The 14,296-nt window shown below is 56.9% G+C and overlaps 1 protein-coding gene across 1 annotated transcript; it reads left to right on the top strand.

The window, feature by feature from the left end:
• The first annotated feature begins 4,401 nt into the window (after positions 1 to 4,401).
• Positions 4,402 to 11,710, top strand: LOC144733163 (uncharacterized). The gene is made up of 6 exons (XM_078614946.1): positions 4,402 to 4,804; positions 5,882 to 6,122; positions 7,294 to 7,431; positions 7,838 to 8,132; positions 10,384 to 10,870; positions 11,619 to 11,710. The coding sequence occupies exons 2-5, from the start codon at positions 5,950 to 5,952 to the stop codon at positions 10,855 to 10,857; spliced, it is 1,080 nt and encodes a 359-aa protein (XP_078471072.1). The 5' UTR covers positions 4,402 to 4,804; positions 5,882 to 5,949; the 3' UTR covers positions 10,858 to 10,870; positions 11,619 to 11,710.
• Positions 11,711 to 14,296: the final 2,586 nt, after the last annotated feature.

The raw sequence follows: 14,296 nt of genomic DNA on the forward strand, positions 1-14,296 counted from the left end.
TAACCAAAAAAACAAAACTCTATTATGAACGATATTGGTCGCGAAAACCTGCTACGTGTTAAATCGTTCATTGTTAGTTGTTGTTGTTGTATCGTTTCTGTTAGCAATCGTGGGAGGGTGCAGAATCCACTCACGCCGCACCATCGGTCCTCTCCGCATCGATCGTTTTACTGCCGTAAGTTGGTGTTCTCATGCTTCGTTGGGGGTTGGTCGATTCCCTTCCTGGTGTTAGCCGGGACGGCTCCTTTTTTTGTTTAAAAGTTGGAGGAGCGGGGGGGGTGATGTAATGACCAAGGCGACAGACCACTTACCTAAGACAAGCGTACGGGGCAGGCCGACAGTCGGGAAGTCGGCGGCCAAGACCTCTGATTGGTGCAGAAAGGCCTCTGATTGGTGCAGAGAGGCCTCCCGATTGGTGCAGAAAGGCCTCCGATTGGTGCAGAAAGGCCTCCGATTGGTGCAGAAAGGCCTCCGATTGGTCCAGAGAGGCCTCTGATTGGTGAAGAAAGACCTCCGATTGGTGCAGAGAGGCCTCTGATTGGTGCAGAGAGCCCTCTGATTGGTGCAGAGAGGCCTCTGATTGGTGCAGAGAGACCTCCGATTGGTCCAGAGAGGCCTCCGATTGGTGCAGAGACCTCTGATTGGTGCAGAGAGGCCTCTGATTGCCGCAGAGAGGCTTCTGATTGGTCCAGAGAGGCCTCTGATTGGTGCAGAGAGGCCTCTGATTAGTGCAGAGAGACCTCTGCTTGGCGCAGAGAGGCCTCCAGGGCGATTGGTCGGGAGGCGAGGATCAAAAAGATTGGTGGTGGGGGGGGGCGAAGGGTCGACATCCCCGAAACGTAAAATGTGGGAAGCCAGGGTCGACAGCCGTCGGTGGAGGAAAGAAGGAAGGAGGATTGGCCGCAGGGTTTGGGGCGAGCGAAGCTTCACGGAGAGGTGTGGGGGGGGGGCCTGAGGATCGTGCAAGGGGACGGCTGGAGAGCAGACGAAGTTCGAGCACCGAAGATCAAAGGCTGGGCCCAGAGAGTGCTGTGTCCAAATAAAGTCTCCCATTGAAGGGCAGCGCGTGTGGGCCTCATTGCAGGGGGGTGGGTGGCGGTCGCGGTTGCGGTGAGCTCCTCCCGGCAGGCGAGGAAGCCACGTTGGCCGGGTCACGCCCGGCCACTGCATGACCAGGCCACCAAGTGCACAAGCAGCTTTGTTCGGCCGGATAGAGGGGGCTAAACGGGCGCTGGAGACGATCTGGAATGATGGGTGAGTGGGTGAGTGGGTGAGTGGGTGAGTGGATGAATGAGTGAGCGATTGAGTGATTGGGTGAGTGAATGAGTGGGTGAATAGGTGAGTGAGTAGGTGAGTTGGTTAGTGAGTGGGTGAGTGAGTGGGTGACTGAGTGAGTGAGCAGGTGAATGGGTGAGTGAGTGAGTGAGTGAATGGGTGAGTGAGTGAGTGAGTGGGTGAGTGAGTGAGTGGGTGAGTGGGGTGAGTGAGTAGGTGAGTGGGTGAGTGAGTGAGTGAGTGGGTGAGTGGATGAATGAGTAAGCGATTGAGTGATTGGGTGAGTGAGTGGATGAGTGGGTGAATGGGTGAGTGAGTAGGTGAGTTGGTTAGTGAGTGGATGAGTGAGTGGGTGACTGAGTGAGTGAGCAGGTGAATGGGTGGGTGAGTGGGTGAGTGAGTGGGTGAGCGAGTGATACGGGCTGCAGAAGAGATGGAGTGATGTGGTACAGGAGGACGTGGAGCTGAGTGGACTTGCCGATGACTGGTACCAGCGGTGTCAAGATCGGCCTCTGTGGAGGAGGCTCATGAAGGAAGCTGCTGGGCAGTTGGAGGCAGTCGCCCTCCAGCAACAACGGAGGGTGGAGGAGCGACGCTCACAACAACGAGCGGAGCACCGGGCGGATAAAACACAGCAAGTTGGCACAGTAGGGGGCATAGGTGGTGCATCGGCCACTCATCTCAGTCAGTACAACCCATGGCACCTGTTCGGTCTGCCCCGTGACCTCCTGCCGGCGGGCGTTCGACCTTTCACGTGGCCTCAAGGTGCACATGGCCTGGCACAAGCGCCATGGTGACGTCACCGCCACTTAGTGGAGCCTGGCGGTTGTTGTTGTTGGAGGGAGCTTAAAATAACATCGTAAGACAGAGAGCCCCGGAGATCCATGCAGACTCCGGCGATACAGGAGGCTTCTAATCTTATCTTGAATGTATATGGCGCCCTATACGCGAGGCGCTTTACAAAGGGGCTCTAAGTGGTGCAATGAGGGTGGCCTCGATAGGGACGGGGTGGGAGGCTGAGTGGGAAGGGGAATTCGCGGTGGGTACCGAGGGGTGGAGGGAAGGAGGCCCAGGGAGGACAGCGAGTGGCGGGGGGTCTTGAAGGATGGGGTTGAAACTGGACAGGAATGGTCTGCATCTATGAGTCTCTGTGTCTGTGTGTCTCTGTGTATCTGTATGAGTCTCTGTGTATCCCTGTGTATCTGTCTGTCTCTGTGTGTCTCTATGAGTCTCTGTCATCTCTGTGTATTTCTGTGTATCTGTCAGTCTGTGTATCTCTAGGAGCCTCTGTGTGTTTATATGAGTCTCTCTGTGTATCTGTGAGTCTCTGTGTATCTCTGTATATCTTTATGAGTCTCTCTCTCCCCCCCCGCCTCTCCCCCCCCCCCGCCTCTCCCCCCGCCTCTCCCCCCCCCCCCGCCTCTCCCCCCCCCCCGCCTCTCCCCCCCCGCCTCTCCACCCCCGCCTCTCCCCCCCCCCCGCCTCTCCCCCCCCCCAGCCTCTCCCCCCCCCCGCCTCTTCCCCCCCCCCGCCTCTCCCCCCCCCCCGCCTCTCCCCCCCCCCGCCTCTCCCCCCCCCCGCCTCTCCCCCCCCCCGCCTCTCCCCCCCCCCCGCCTCTCCCCCCCCCCCGCCTCTCCCCCCCCCCCGCCTCTCCCCCCACCCCGCCTCTCCCCCCCCCCCGCCTCTCCCCCCCCCCAGCCTCTCCCCCCCCCCGCCTCTCCCCCCCCCCCGCCTCTCCCCCCCCCCCCCCCGCCTCTCCCCCCCCCCCCCCGCCTCTCCCCCCCCCGCCTCTCCCCCCCCCCCCGCCTCTCCCCCCGCCTCTCCCCCCCCCCGCCTCCCCCCCCCCGCCTCTCCCCCCCCCCCGCCTCTCCCCCCCCCCCGCCTCTCCCCCCCCCCCCGCCTCTCCCCCCCCCCGCCTCTCCCCCCCCCCCGCCTCTCCCCCCCCCCCCCGCCTCTCCCCCCCCCGCCTCTCCCCCCCCCCCGCCTCTCCCCCCCCCCCCCCCGCCTCTCCCCCCCCCCCCGCCTCTCCCCCCCCCCCCGCCTCTCCCCCCCCCCCGCCTCTCCCCCCCCCCCCGCCTCTCCCCCCCCCCCCCGCCTCTCCCCCCCCCCCCGCCTCTCCCCCCCCCCCCGCCTCTCCCCCCCCCCCCGCCTCTCCCCCCCCCCCGCCTCTCCCCCCCCCCCCCGCCTCTCCCCCCCCCCCCCCGCCTCTCCCCCCCCGCCTCTCCCCCCCCTCCAGCCTCTCCCCCCCCCCCCCCCAGCCTCTCCCCCCCCCCCGCCTCTCCCCCCCCCGCCTCTCCCCCCCCCCCCCAGCCTCTCCCCCCCGCCTCTCCCCCCCGCCTCTCCCCCCCCGCCTCTCCCCCCCGCCTCTCCCCCCCCGCCTCTCCCCCCCCCCGCCTCTCCCCCCCCCCGCCTCTCCCCCCCCCCCCGCCTCTCCCCCCCCCCCCGCCTCTCCCCCCCCCCGCCTCTCCCCCCCCCCCGCCTCTCCCCCCCCCCCCGCCTCTCCCCCCCCCCCCGCCTCTCCCCCCCCCCCGCCTCTCCCCCCCCCCCGCCTCTCCCCCCCCCCGCCTCTCCCCCCCCCCGCCTCTCCCCCCCCCCGCCTCTCCCCCCCCCCCCCCGCCTCTCCCCCCCCCCCGCCTCTCCCCCCCCCCCGCCTCTCCCCCCCCCGCGCCTCTCCCCCCCCCGCGCCTCTCCCCCCCCCGCCTTCCTCCGCCTCTCCCCCCCCCACACCACGACCACGATCGCCAGCTACCCTGAGCGCTCTAACCCGGACTCGCCCAGCCACTCAGCACCCACGAACGACTCAGCACAGATGGGGGCGGGAGGAGGAGGGTAGCTCACGACCCCCCCCTCCCCCGTGATTACCAATAATCACCACCAATCACCAATAACCAATCACCAATAGCCATCACCAATCATCATCACCAACAATAACCATCACCAATAACCAATCACCAAACATCACCACCAATAACCAATCATCATCACTAATCATCATCACCAACAAGCAATCACCAATAATCATCACCAATCACCAATAATCACCACCACGAGCGTCTCTGAAGGAGCCCCCAAGCAAAACGCCCCGGGGGCTCCCCCGCTCGCCTATAAATGCCCCGGAGGCTCGGAGGCGCGACGGCTTCCTCGTGTCGCGACGTTTTATCGCTCCCTCCCATGCGCTCCCGTGGGGGACATCGCTTTGTTCCATCTCCGTGACTTATCCCTCTAGAGTTTCTACATCTCCGTGATTATCTGTGTAGAGTTTACACATCTATGTCATCAATGTAAATATCTGTCCGTGTACGTGAAATATATTTAACTAAAGTGTGTTTGTTTTAACTCGCAAAAAGATACCCAGAGGGAGAGAGACAAAGTTTTAAACGTGAAATAGTTTTGTTGGCGTCCAGAGAGGAAAAGATCGTGGTGATTAATAATTATTACTAATTACTACGACTAATTATTAACTTTTTATTTTACCTTTTTATTTACTTCTGAGTCCGAAAACGTCGTTGTTGGTGAAGCCGCGAACCGGGTGAGTCGTGTGAGGAGTGGTGGCGCTGTGGTTGGCTCACTGAGGAGTGGTGGCGCTGTGATTAGCTCGCTGTGAGGAGTGGTGGCGCTGTGATTAGCTCGCTGTGAGGAGTGGTGGCGCTGTGATTAGCTCGCTGTGAGGAGTGGTGGCGCTGTGATTAGCTCGCTGTGAGGAGTGGTGGCGCTGTGATTAGCTCGCTGTGAGGAGTGGTGGCGCTGTGATTAGCTCGCTGTGAGGAGTGGTGGCGCTGTGATTAGCTCGCTGTGAGGAGTGGTGGCGCTGTGATTAGCTCGCTGTGAGGAGTGGTGGCGCTGTGATTAGCTCGCTGTGAGGAGTGGTGGCGCTGTGATTAGCTCGCTGTGAGGAGCGGTGGCGCTGTGATTAGCTCGCTGTGAGGAGCGGTGGCGCTGTGATTAGCTCGCTGTGAGGAGCGGTGGCGCTGTGATTGGCTCGCTGTGAGGAGCGGTGGCGCTGTGATTGGCTCGCTGTGAGGAGCGGTGGCGCTGTGATTAGCTGGCTGTGAGGAGCGGTGGCGCTGTGATTAGCTCTCCGTGAGGAGCGGTGGCGCTGTGATTAGCTCGCCGTGAGGAGCGGTGGCGCTGTGATTAGCTCGCCGTGAGGAGCGGTGGCGCTGTGATTAGCTCGCCGTGAGGAGCGGTGGCGCTGTGATTAGCTCGCCGTGAGAAGCGGTGGCGCTGTGATTAGCTCGCCGTGAGGAGCGGTGGCGCTGTGATTGGCTCGCCGTGAGGAGCGGTGGCGCTGTGATTGGCTCGCCGTGAGGAGCGGTGGCGCTGTGATTGGCTCGCCGTGAGGAGCGGTGGCGCTGTGGTTGGCTCGCCGTTAGGAGCGGTGGCGCTGTGGTTGGCTCACCGTTTGTCTCCCGGATGTGCAGGGGCTCTTGAATCGCCGTCACCGTGGCAGCGGCAGTCGGTGAGCTCGAGGCCGTCGTGGACGTCAATGGGGGTCCCTGCCCCCCCCCCCCCCTGTGGGAGTCTCATTCTCCCCTGTGGGGGTCTCTGTCCGTGCAGTAATCACCCCACTCCCCTCCTCCTCCTCCAACCCTCGCTGTCGCTCCAGTGACTGGATCGGCGTCACAGCCTGCCACGTGCCTCGTCACAGTCGCTGCCTCGTGCCTCATCGTCGCCATGAGGGAGGAGATCGCGGCCGCGGTGTTCTTCGTGACGCGCCTCGCGCGCAGGGGCGAGCGCCTGGACGAGCGCCGCGTGGCGCGCCTCACCGCCAAGCTCACGGCGCGCCTCCTCGACCGCTACAAGAACCACTGGTACCCCGAGCAGCCCAGCCGCGGACAGGCCTACAGGTGGGGAGTGGGTGGGGTGTAGGTGTGTGTGTGGGGTGGGTGGATGGGTGTGGTGTGGGGTGGGTGGATGGATGGATGTGTAGTGTAGTGGTTAGCTCTACGCTGCGCTACGAACCCGGCGACCCCCGTTAAATTCCCGCTCGCCCACCCACTTCCAGGTGACGACTACTAAAACCGGTTCTTGGCCTCACCTAGGTCGACTCGGCCTCAAGTCCCTGGTGCAGTGTCGTAAACATCGCTACTGGAGAGAGACAAAGGCGGGCTGGTGCTGTGCCGAGCCAGCCTCGGTCATAGGTGCTGCTACGCGCTGATGGCACTTGCCCCAAAAAGTATTAAAGGCTATACTGGAGAAAGGGGGTCTTTGTCTTTGCCGGGTACAGGGACTCTTCTACTTACGAATGAGTCGGTCCCAGAGGTTTGTGTTCGAAAGTCGATTCGTTTACAAGTCAAACTTTACTCCTGTGAATTCCAAATGTGTTATATGGCGTGCTCACTAAACACGAAGTAGCTTTTAAAAGTTGGATAATCGCGGAGCTGATGTAGATGCCGCTGGTTCTTCACGTTCTGTAGATGCCACTGCCATCTCTTGCACGGCTGTTCAACATAAAGGACGGGTTTGTTCGTATCTCCTGAAAGTTCGTAAATTCCAATGTTTTCCAGTAGAAGAGTTCCACTTTTTAAATCCTTTATATTAAGTTTGCTTGCTTGCTTGCTTGCGTGCTTGCTTGCTTAGGACCGTGCAAATCTTTCGGTCGTTTTTTAACCCACTTCCCGTGATCCAATCGAGCTGACATTTTCCACAGACTCGTTGTGCCAGACAATTAATGTTCGTGAAAAAAAAATCCCAAAATTTTACACTTTTTAGGCAAAAAAAAAATATTTCACATATATTCAAAAGAACTCATTCTTGGCTTTGGCTGAACGTCACAGTATAAGAGCCCAGAGCGTAACCCCTCCACAGGCCGTGGCGGAGTAGCGCAGTTGGTAGCGCCCTCGCTTCCCATGCCAAAGGTCGTGGGATCGATCCCCGTGTCCTCCACAGGCGAATATATTTTTAAATCCTTTATATTAAGTTCGCTGCCACGCATATAAAGGATTTATAGTGAAAAACTTTGTTTTTACGGGTTATACTTATTACTGTTCCTGGTGGCGGTGCGGCTTGCCGCTGCAGGTGCCTGCGCATGAACAGCATCAAGGCGGTGGACCCGGTGCTGGCGGCGGCGTGCGAGGCGAGCGGCATCGCCTACGCGGAGCTGGGCCTCCCGCGTGAGCTCACCGTCTGGGTCGACCCCGGGGAGGTCAGCTGCAGGTTCGACTCCCGCGACCGTAGGGCCCTGACAACACCAGCCCCGTAGGGTTTGACTTTCGTGACTTGCAAGGAATTTGTATTCTTTGGTTCTTTCGGTAAAGTCGCTTGGATAGAAAAATAATGCCAAACATTTTAGTAAATTTTATTTTTATTCACTTTATTATTATTTTTCTATCTACGTAACCTTTACCGAAAGAACCATTGAATGCATGCCCGTAGGCTCGACAACACTGCCCCACCTTCTGTCCGTGGTATTCCCTCCACGCCCCTCTCGCTCTTTCTCTCATCTCCAGTCTCCATCTCTCTGCCCCGGTTGGTGTCTCTTTCTCTCCCCCACCCCCAACACCCCCCCCCCCTGGTCCCCAACCCGTCCATCTTTGTTTGTGTGGCGATTGCTTCCATGCAGGTACGGCGAGAAGAGCCGGGCGTTCACCGTCACGAGTCTCGCCCGGGGCAGTGAGCCGGCGTCTCTCAGCATCAGCGCCGCCGTGGAGAGGGCCGCTGGCGACTCCGCTTCCGGCTCCTCTCCCCCGCCCTCTCCGGCCTTCTCCAGCGTCGCCCTCACCTCCTCCACCTCGTCCTCCTCGTGCTCCTCCTCCATCTCTTCCTCCGTCGCGTCTCTCCACTCGGACGACATCGCGGGGAACTTCCAGGCGGCGCAGCCGATCGAGACGGTTTGCAACCCCAACAGCGTCTATCAGGTGCGGGGGGGGGGGGTGCCTGGCGGGGTTCGGAATCGGATTATTTGAGACTGCAGGAGGAATCTGAGCTGTGAAGCTCTTTACAGATAATCCAGTAGGGGGCACGGGGTGAGAACATTGCAACAAGGATGGTGGCGCAAAGTACAGGACGAGGGGTAAACGCCTCGCACGGATGGACACGACATTTAAACCATCCCCATCCTACGGAGCTATTAAGTTTGTTTTTCAAAAGCGACCCTGGCTACCGCAAATGATAGATCCACCAAAGTGGGGCCCCATCGTTTGGACATTTATAGCAGCAAACTAATCTAAATATCCGAAACGCACGTTTTTCTAAAATGTGGAGGTTGGTGGGGGAACCGGAGGACTCAGACAAAATCCACGCGACCCACAGAGACGCAAACTCCAAATATTATTATACAGTGAGCGTCTCGCCGGGTTATCACAGGGCGCCTGTGGGTGTTCAGGCTTCGCTACCAGGGCTCATAATCCAGGGATCCATACCCTTTGAACTGAACCCACCAGGGCTAGATCAGTATTTGTAGACGGTGATAAGACTAATTGTCAACTGCTCACCATCCCGATTATAAACACCCGCAGTAAGCCCTCCTTTGAGAATTTTTGCTCTCAATGTCCAAATGAAACTAAATTAATAGCTCGGTGGGCTTTGCCTGGGTAGGATAGTTTAGTGTTGTATCTGTTTTTTAAGATGTTCAAACGCCAAATATATATATACTAATATAAAAACTATTTATTTTACCAGGTAAGGGCCCACCTGAGCTGCGTAGTTATTTATTTCAGAAGTGACCTGGCCGCCACACATGTTGATAAGCTCAACGAAGTGGCTTTATCGTGTGGAAATTTACAGCAGCCAAATGCTTAAAAAAACAGCGTTTCTAATCGTGGAGGGGAAGAAATACACCCGACCATGGGGAGATGTGCAAACTCCAAATATACATTCATAATAGAGCTTTTTGGGTTGGATCTCGTAAATATAGATACGTCATTAAACCCGTCGCCACCCGAACAGCCAAATTAAGGTGTTTGTCACGTGAACTAAACGTACCAATTCGTTACTAGTACAGCACTAATCGGTTGGGTGCTGCAGAGTGAACTCGCAACATTTACTATTCGAGTACCGTGACGTTTAGCCACTAATTACAATCGGCATCTGGCGACGGATTGGTCGCGACGTCCCGCATACCAGGCGAGCAAGATGACCTCTGGCCACCTATTGCAAGGCATCAAAGTCGACATTGACCGCACGTGCTTGTGGCCAAAGCACGCAAACACACGAGCTCTGATAATTGAAAACTCGGGAGGCCTTCGAGAACAATATCCCACAAATAGAAGTCCTTTCAGGTTTGATCTTGTGAATATAAATGTAACGTTTTACTCTAATTGTGAATGTGGTGGGCTTGCTCTGCAACACGCCGGCATGAACTAGTACTGCTAATCCTACATAATACACGAGCATAATATGACTTTGAAGACCCCCCCCCCCACTGCCTACACATTCCACAAGGAGTGACTAACCCCATATCTGCATTTGTCATCAACATGCTAAATTCCTCTATGTAGACTCCTTTGTCAATGCTCTCTGCTCCTCCCACCAGCTTAAAATACGCTGCCAAGCTTAGTGTTTATTAGGACGCTGTCTTTCCGACAGCTGTTTCTTCACCTGATGACGGCTGCTTGCGTTGTGGCCGAAACGTCGTGAGAATTTTATTATGTTTTATTTTCATTTTAATATTTCCCTTCTACGTGACTTTACTGAAAGAACCTAGAATATGAATCCCTGCAGTCACGAAAGCTTTAAATCGAAATGAACTAGTAACTAAAATGGCACGTTTTGTCCATGTGACAAACCTCTCGCTAATTGGCTGGCTGGGTGGTGGCGGGTTTGACGACACTGATATTTACGTGTCGATCTAACCCCAAAAAACACCTCCTGGAGCTCTGATAACGTTTTGTCACCAGGTGTGTGGTTGATGCAGACTTTGATGCCTTCCCAAGAGGTATATCTATTTGGCGTTTTATTGCCAGCCGGGGTTAAACGTCTGGTCTTTTTTTCGATAGCATTGCCAAAAAAGTCCCATACTGCTAGCGTTTCTTTTTTTACAAATAGCAATTGTTTTCACTTTTTTAAATGCGTCTGTAGTTGCGCATACGTGGCAATCCGCTCACTTAATGCGATCCCACACGCTCCCCTCCAACCCCTACCTCTCCACCCCCTGCCCACCATGTCCAGGTGCAGCAGCAGCAAGGCCGCGCCTTCTCCGCGTCTGTGCCATCGTCGGTGTCGTCGTCGTCGCTGTCGTCCTCCGCCTCATCGTCTGCCGCCGCACCGGAGTGGGGATGTTCCCGGACGGACCCCTCTCTGCTGCTGTTCCCCTCCTCCGCCGCGTGCTTCACGGCGCTGTCTCTGCCTCCCCATCCTCCTCCTCCTCCCCCGCGTCATCCTTCCACCCTGGCCGCCCGCACTCCGCGCGGCTTCCCGGGCAAGGCGGCCCCCCACCTCTGCCTGCCCCTGCGGCGTCGCGCGGAGAGACCGCGTCCCTACGACGACTACCGGAGCGGCGGTGGCGGCGGTGGCAGGAGGGCGCGAGCGGGTCGAGGGGCCGACCGCTTCCACTGGGTCAACCCGGCCACCCTCAGCAAGGCCGCGGCCACCGGCTGGAGACCCCTGGCGGTCGACGCCTGCAACCCCGTCTACTTCTGCTGAGTGCTGCCCCTGGGTGCGTTCATGTGTAGTTGTGTGTGTGTGTGTGTCCTGTAGTGGTTAGCGCTACGCTGTGCTACGAACCTGATGAACCGAGTTCAAATCCCGCTGACGGCCAACACCACCAGGTGACGATTATCTGAACCGGTCCTGGACCTCCGCCCCTAGGTCGGCTCGGCCTCAATTTCAGTACCTGGTTTGATGCGTAAAAAAATTGCAAACAGGGAGACAAAGGCGGCCGGGTGTGGTGTTCCGGCCTTCATAGGTGCTAGTCGCTATAACAGCACTTGCCCCAACAGTCTGTTCGGGCTATACGGGGGATCTTTGTCTTTTGATGGGAAGTGGTGATGCAGCGGTTGGCGCTGTCCAGTGCTGGAGACCCGAGGTCTGTTCCCGTTCACGACCAACGCCGCTCGCGATTTATCTCAATTGGTCCTGGCCCCCCCCACCCCCCTCAGGTCGACTCTGCCTCCAATGGGTACCTGGGGCAGTGTACAAAACATCGCCACTGGGGGAGACAAAGGCGGCCGGGGTTTGTGCTGGCCACCCACGGCCCTTGTGTGCCACAGTGCCCGGCCTTCATCGGTGCTGATACTCGCTGCTAACAGCGCGCGCCACAACAATCCGTTACAGGCGATTTACGGGGGGAACTCGTGGTTGCTGCCCATCGTATGCGTGCGTACAGATGCCGATTTGCAAGGTGTGAACGGCTTTGGCACCGGTACGTAAGCCAACCGTAATAACGGTGCGGGTCCATTCCCCAGGGCAACCGGCGGACCCTCGATGTGAATCTGGAGCTGCCGCTGCTGCTCCACGGCACTGCTCCACGTGGGAGTGGGGCCCGGGTGGGGGGCGTGGCTCGTGCGATGGGGGCGGGGCCTGTGGGGGCGTGGCTCGTGGGATGGGGGCGGGGCCTGGGTGGGGGGCGTGGCTTGTGGGATGGGGGCGGGGCCTGGGTGGGGGGCGTGGCTCGTGTAGCCGAGTGCCATATTGCACTGCCAAGATATTAAATTATTGAACCCTGGGCCATAATAAAAAAAGTAATATAAAAAATACATTTGAGCCACATATTTGAAAGTCGGGGTGGGGGATAACTTTCGGCTTCGTGTCTTTTTAAAAATGGTTTGAAATGTCCTTTAACTACCCTGGGCGTGAGGTTTTTAAGCCGTTAAGTTCAACTCGTACGTGAAAGCATTACATTCCAGGAATGGATAATCAACCAATCTTAAAAATATATTCTACTTTAATAAAAACGTCCAATAGCTCTTCTCTAAGAACACTCGGCGTGTGTGACGGCTGGTGATAGTTGTGATTATATCCGTGTCGCCTTACCATGAATAGTTTATATGTATTTTTTTACAGTAGTTTTATGCTTTATATCTGTTTTAAGGTTGGCACTTTGATAAGCATGTTAACACACTGAACCACCACACTCACGGTGTTCTTTTGTAGTGACGATTTGGATGCAGTGTTGGGCTCTGCACTTACTCACCCCCTCGGTCTGCAGATTAATGCGTGCGTTGATTTGATTAACATCGCGTTTTAGAAGCCGGACAGATCCGCGATTGGCGTTCGAGAGTTGCTACACATATATTTTAAATATTCCAAACTGTGTTTAAGTTTGCCTAAATTGCGTTCAGAAAAGAGTTTTATTTTATGGGTGTTTTTGGGGATTGGCGGGTAAAAAGATGACATTGTATGAAATAATAAAATGCTAGACTTTTTATTCATTTCTTTCAATCTTTCCCGGTTTGCGAATTCCCATCGTGTGCATGGCCCCTCGGTCCCCCACGAGCCGCCTCGGCACAATCTTCTACTACTACACACCACTATACACTCCACCACTATACACCACACTATATACGAGTAACCAATTGGCGCAATGTTTTACCCGAGGAACCTTACTGGCCGCGTCGGGCGGTGGAGGGGCTACGGACGCAAGAAACCTTTAATGTGCTTGGCATACTCAAACTTTTTTTTTATTGAGGGCACAACGCACTTCCTGTGGTCCAGGCTTTATGTTCTGCCTCACGGGTAGGTGTTTTGCTCCGTGGGGGGCGTGTTAACACAGGAATTTCCTGCTAAATTCCTTTGTCAAGGCGCTCTCCTCCTAACCCCTGCTTAAATATACGCTGCCAAGCTTGGTGGTGTTCATTCAGACGCCGTCTTTCCGACAGCCCTGTTCTTCACCTGAGGACGGCTGCTTGCATTGTGGCCGAAACGTCGTGAGAATTGTATTTTGTTTTATTTTTATTATTATTTCCCTTCGCGACTTTACCGAAAGAACCAAGAAGAAGCGGAATTTCCTGTGATGCGGAGTTTGGTCACGTGACCAGGAAGTTCCGATTTGACCACGAGGCTGGGGTTCTGCCATTACACAGAATTCAAGATGGCGGCACACATCGCCTCCGTGAAGACGGCTATAATTGTCCATTGTGGGATTTTAAGAAGTGGCGTCTATTTACCTCGTTTAAATCAATAAATGACTTTTGGAGTCTGTTCAGCTCTGGTTCGGGTTTATCGGATGTGAGCTTAACTACTCGGCTAGCGGTGCAGCGCACAGCGAGGCAGAGACACTTTGGTTCTTGATGCTTGAACTTCGTCCTCCCTCCCAAGCGTCCCTTCGCCTCGTGCGCTCCCCCCCTTTTATAGCCCTTGCGGCCCCCCCCTCTATTGTCAAAGGTTCGCTCACCTGCCCCCATTCCCCCCTTGGCCAATAGTCTCCCTTCTCTCACCCCCCCTCCCCCCCCCCAAAAGTCCAGCCTCGTTTCCCCACCATTGTTACGATTTGGAATCCGCATGTCTAATGGCCTCCATTCATAACGAGGTAATTCCGAGGGACACGGTGATGGCGAAATGCGTTCAATGTATAGGTTACAACCCGGTGTATGAGCCGGTGTGTTTTTAAAAACTGTGGCTTAAAACACCACCAGCGATGGCGATGTATCTGTACTGGTCCTGCCCTAGGTCGACTCGGCCTCAAGTGAGCAGCTGGTGTAGCGGTGCTGTGCGTTCAACATCGCTAGCACTGGGGAGAGACAAGGCACACTGGCACACCTGTGTGCCACTGTGCCGGTAACACTTGCCCCTTATAGTCTGTCAAGGCTATACAGGGGATATGTCCGTGTGTTAAAGTGTATCTGTCTAGGGGGAGACAAAGGCAGCGTGTTGGTGCTGGCCACCCGTCTGTGTGCGCCACCAGTGGCGGCCTTCACAGACGCTGCTGCTGCCAGCGAGTAGCAGCACTTGCCTCTGCAGTCCAGCTAGAGGCCACCCGGGGCACCTTTGTCTTTGTGGTGTAAACGCGCGCGGATGACGCCCCGCGTGGCATTCCCCGGGGTTTGGAGACCCCCTCGACCCCCCCCTCAACCCCCCCTCCACCCCCAGGGAAACCTAAGATCTGTAACGAATCTGATCGGCCCAAGATAGACGCAGCAGCAGC

Source organism: Lampetra planeri, chromosome 45 (assembly GCF_965212315.1).
Source record: "Lampetra planeri chromosome 45, kcLamPlan1.2.h2, whole genome shotgun sequence".
Taxonomy (NCBI): domain Eukaryota; kingdom Metazoa; phylum Chordata; class Hyperoartia; order Petromyzontiformes; family Petromyzontidae; genus Lampetra; species Lampetra planeri.

What these genes read in the sequence shown, in the direction of transcription:
- LOC144733163 (XM_078614946.1), top strand. Translation starts at nt 5,950, where the DNA reads ATGAGGGAGGAGATCGCGGCCGCGGTGTTCTTCGTGACGCGCCTCGCG. An exon ending in AGCCGCGGACAGGCCTACAG is followed by an intron (nt 6,123 to 7,293) that starts GTGGGGAGTGGG and finishes TTGCCGCTGCAG; the next exon opens with GTGCCTGCGCATGAACAGCA. An exon ending in CCCGGGGAGGTCAGCTGCAG is followed by an intron (nt 7,432 to 7,837) that starts GTTCGACTCCCG and finishes GCTTCCATGCAG; the next exon opens with GTACGGCGAGAAGAGCCGGG.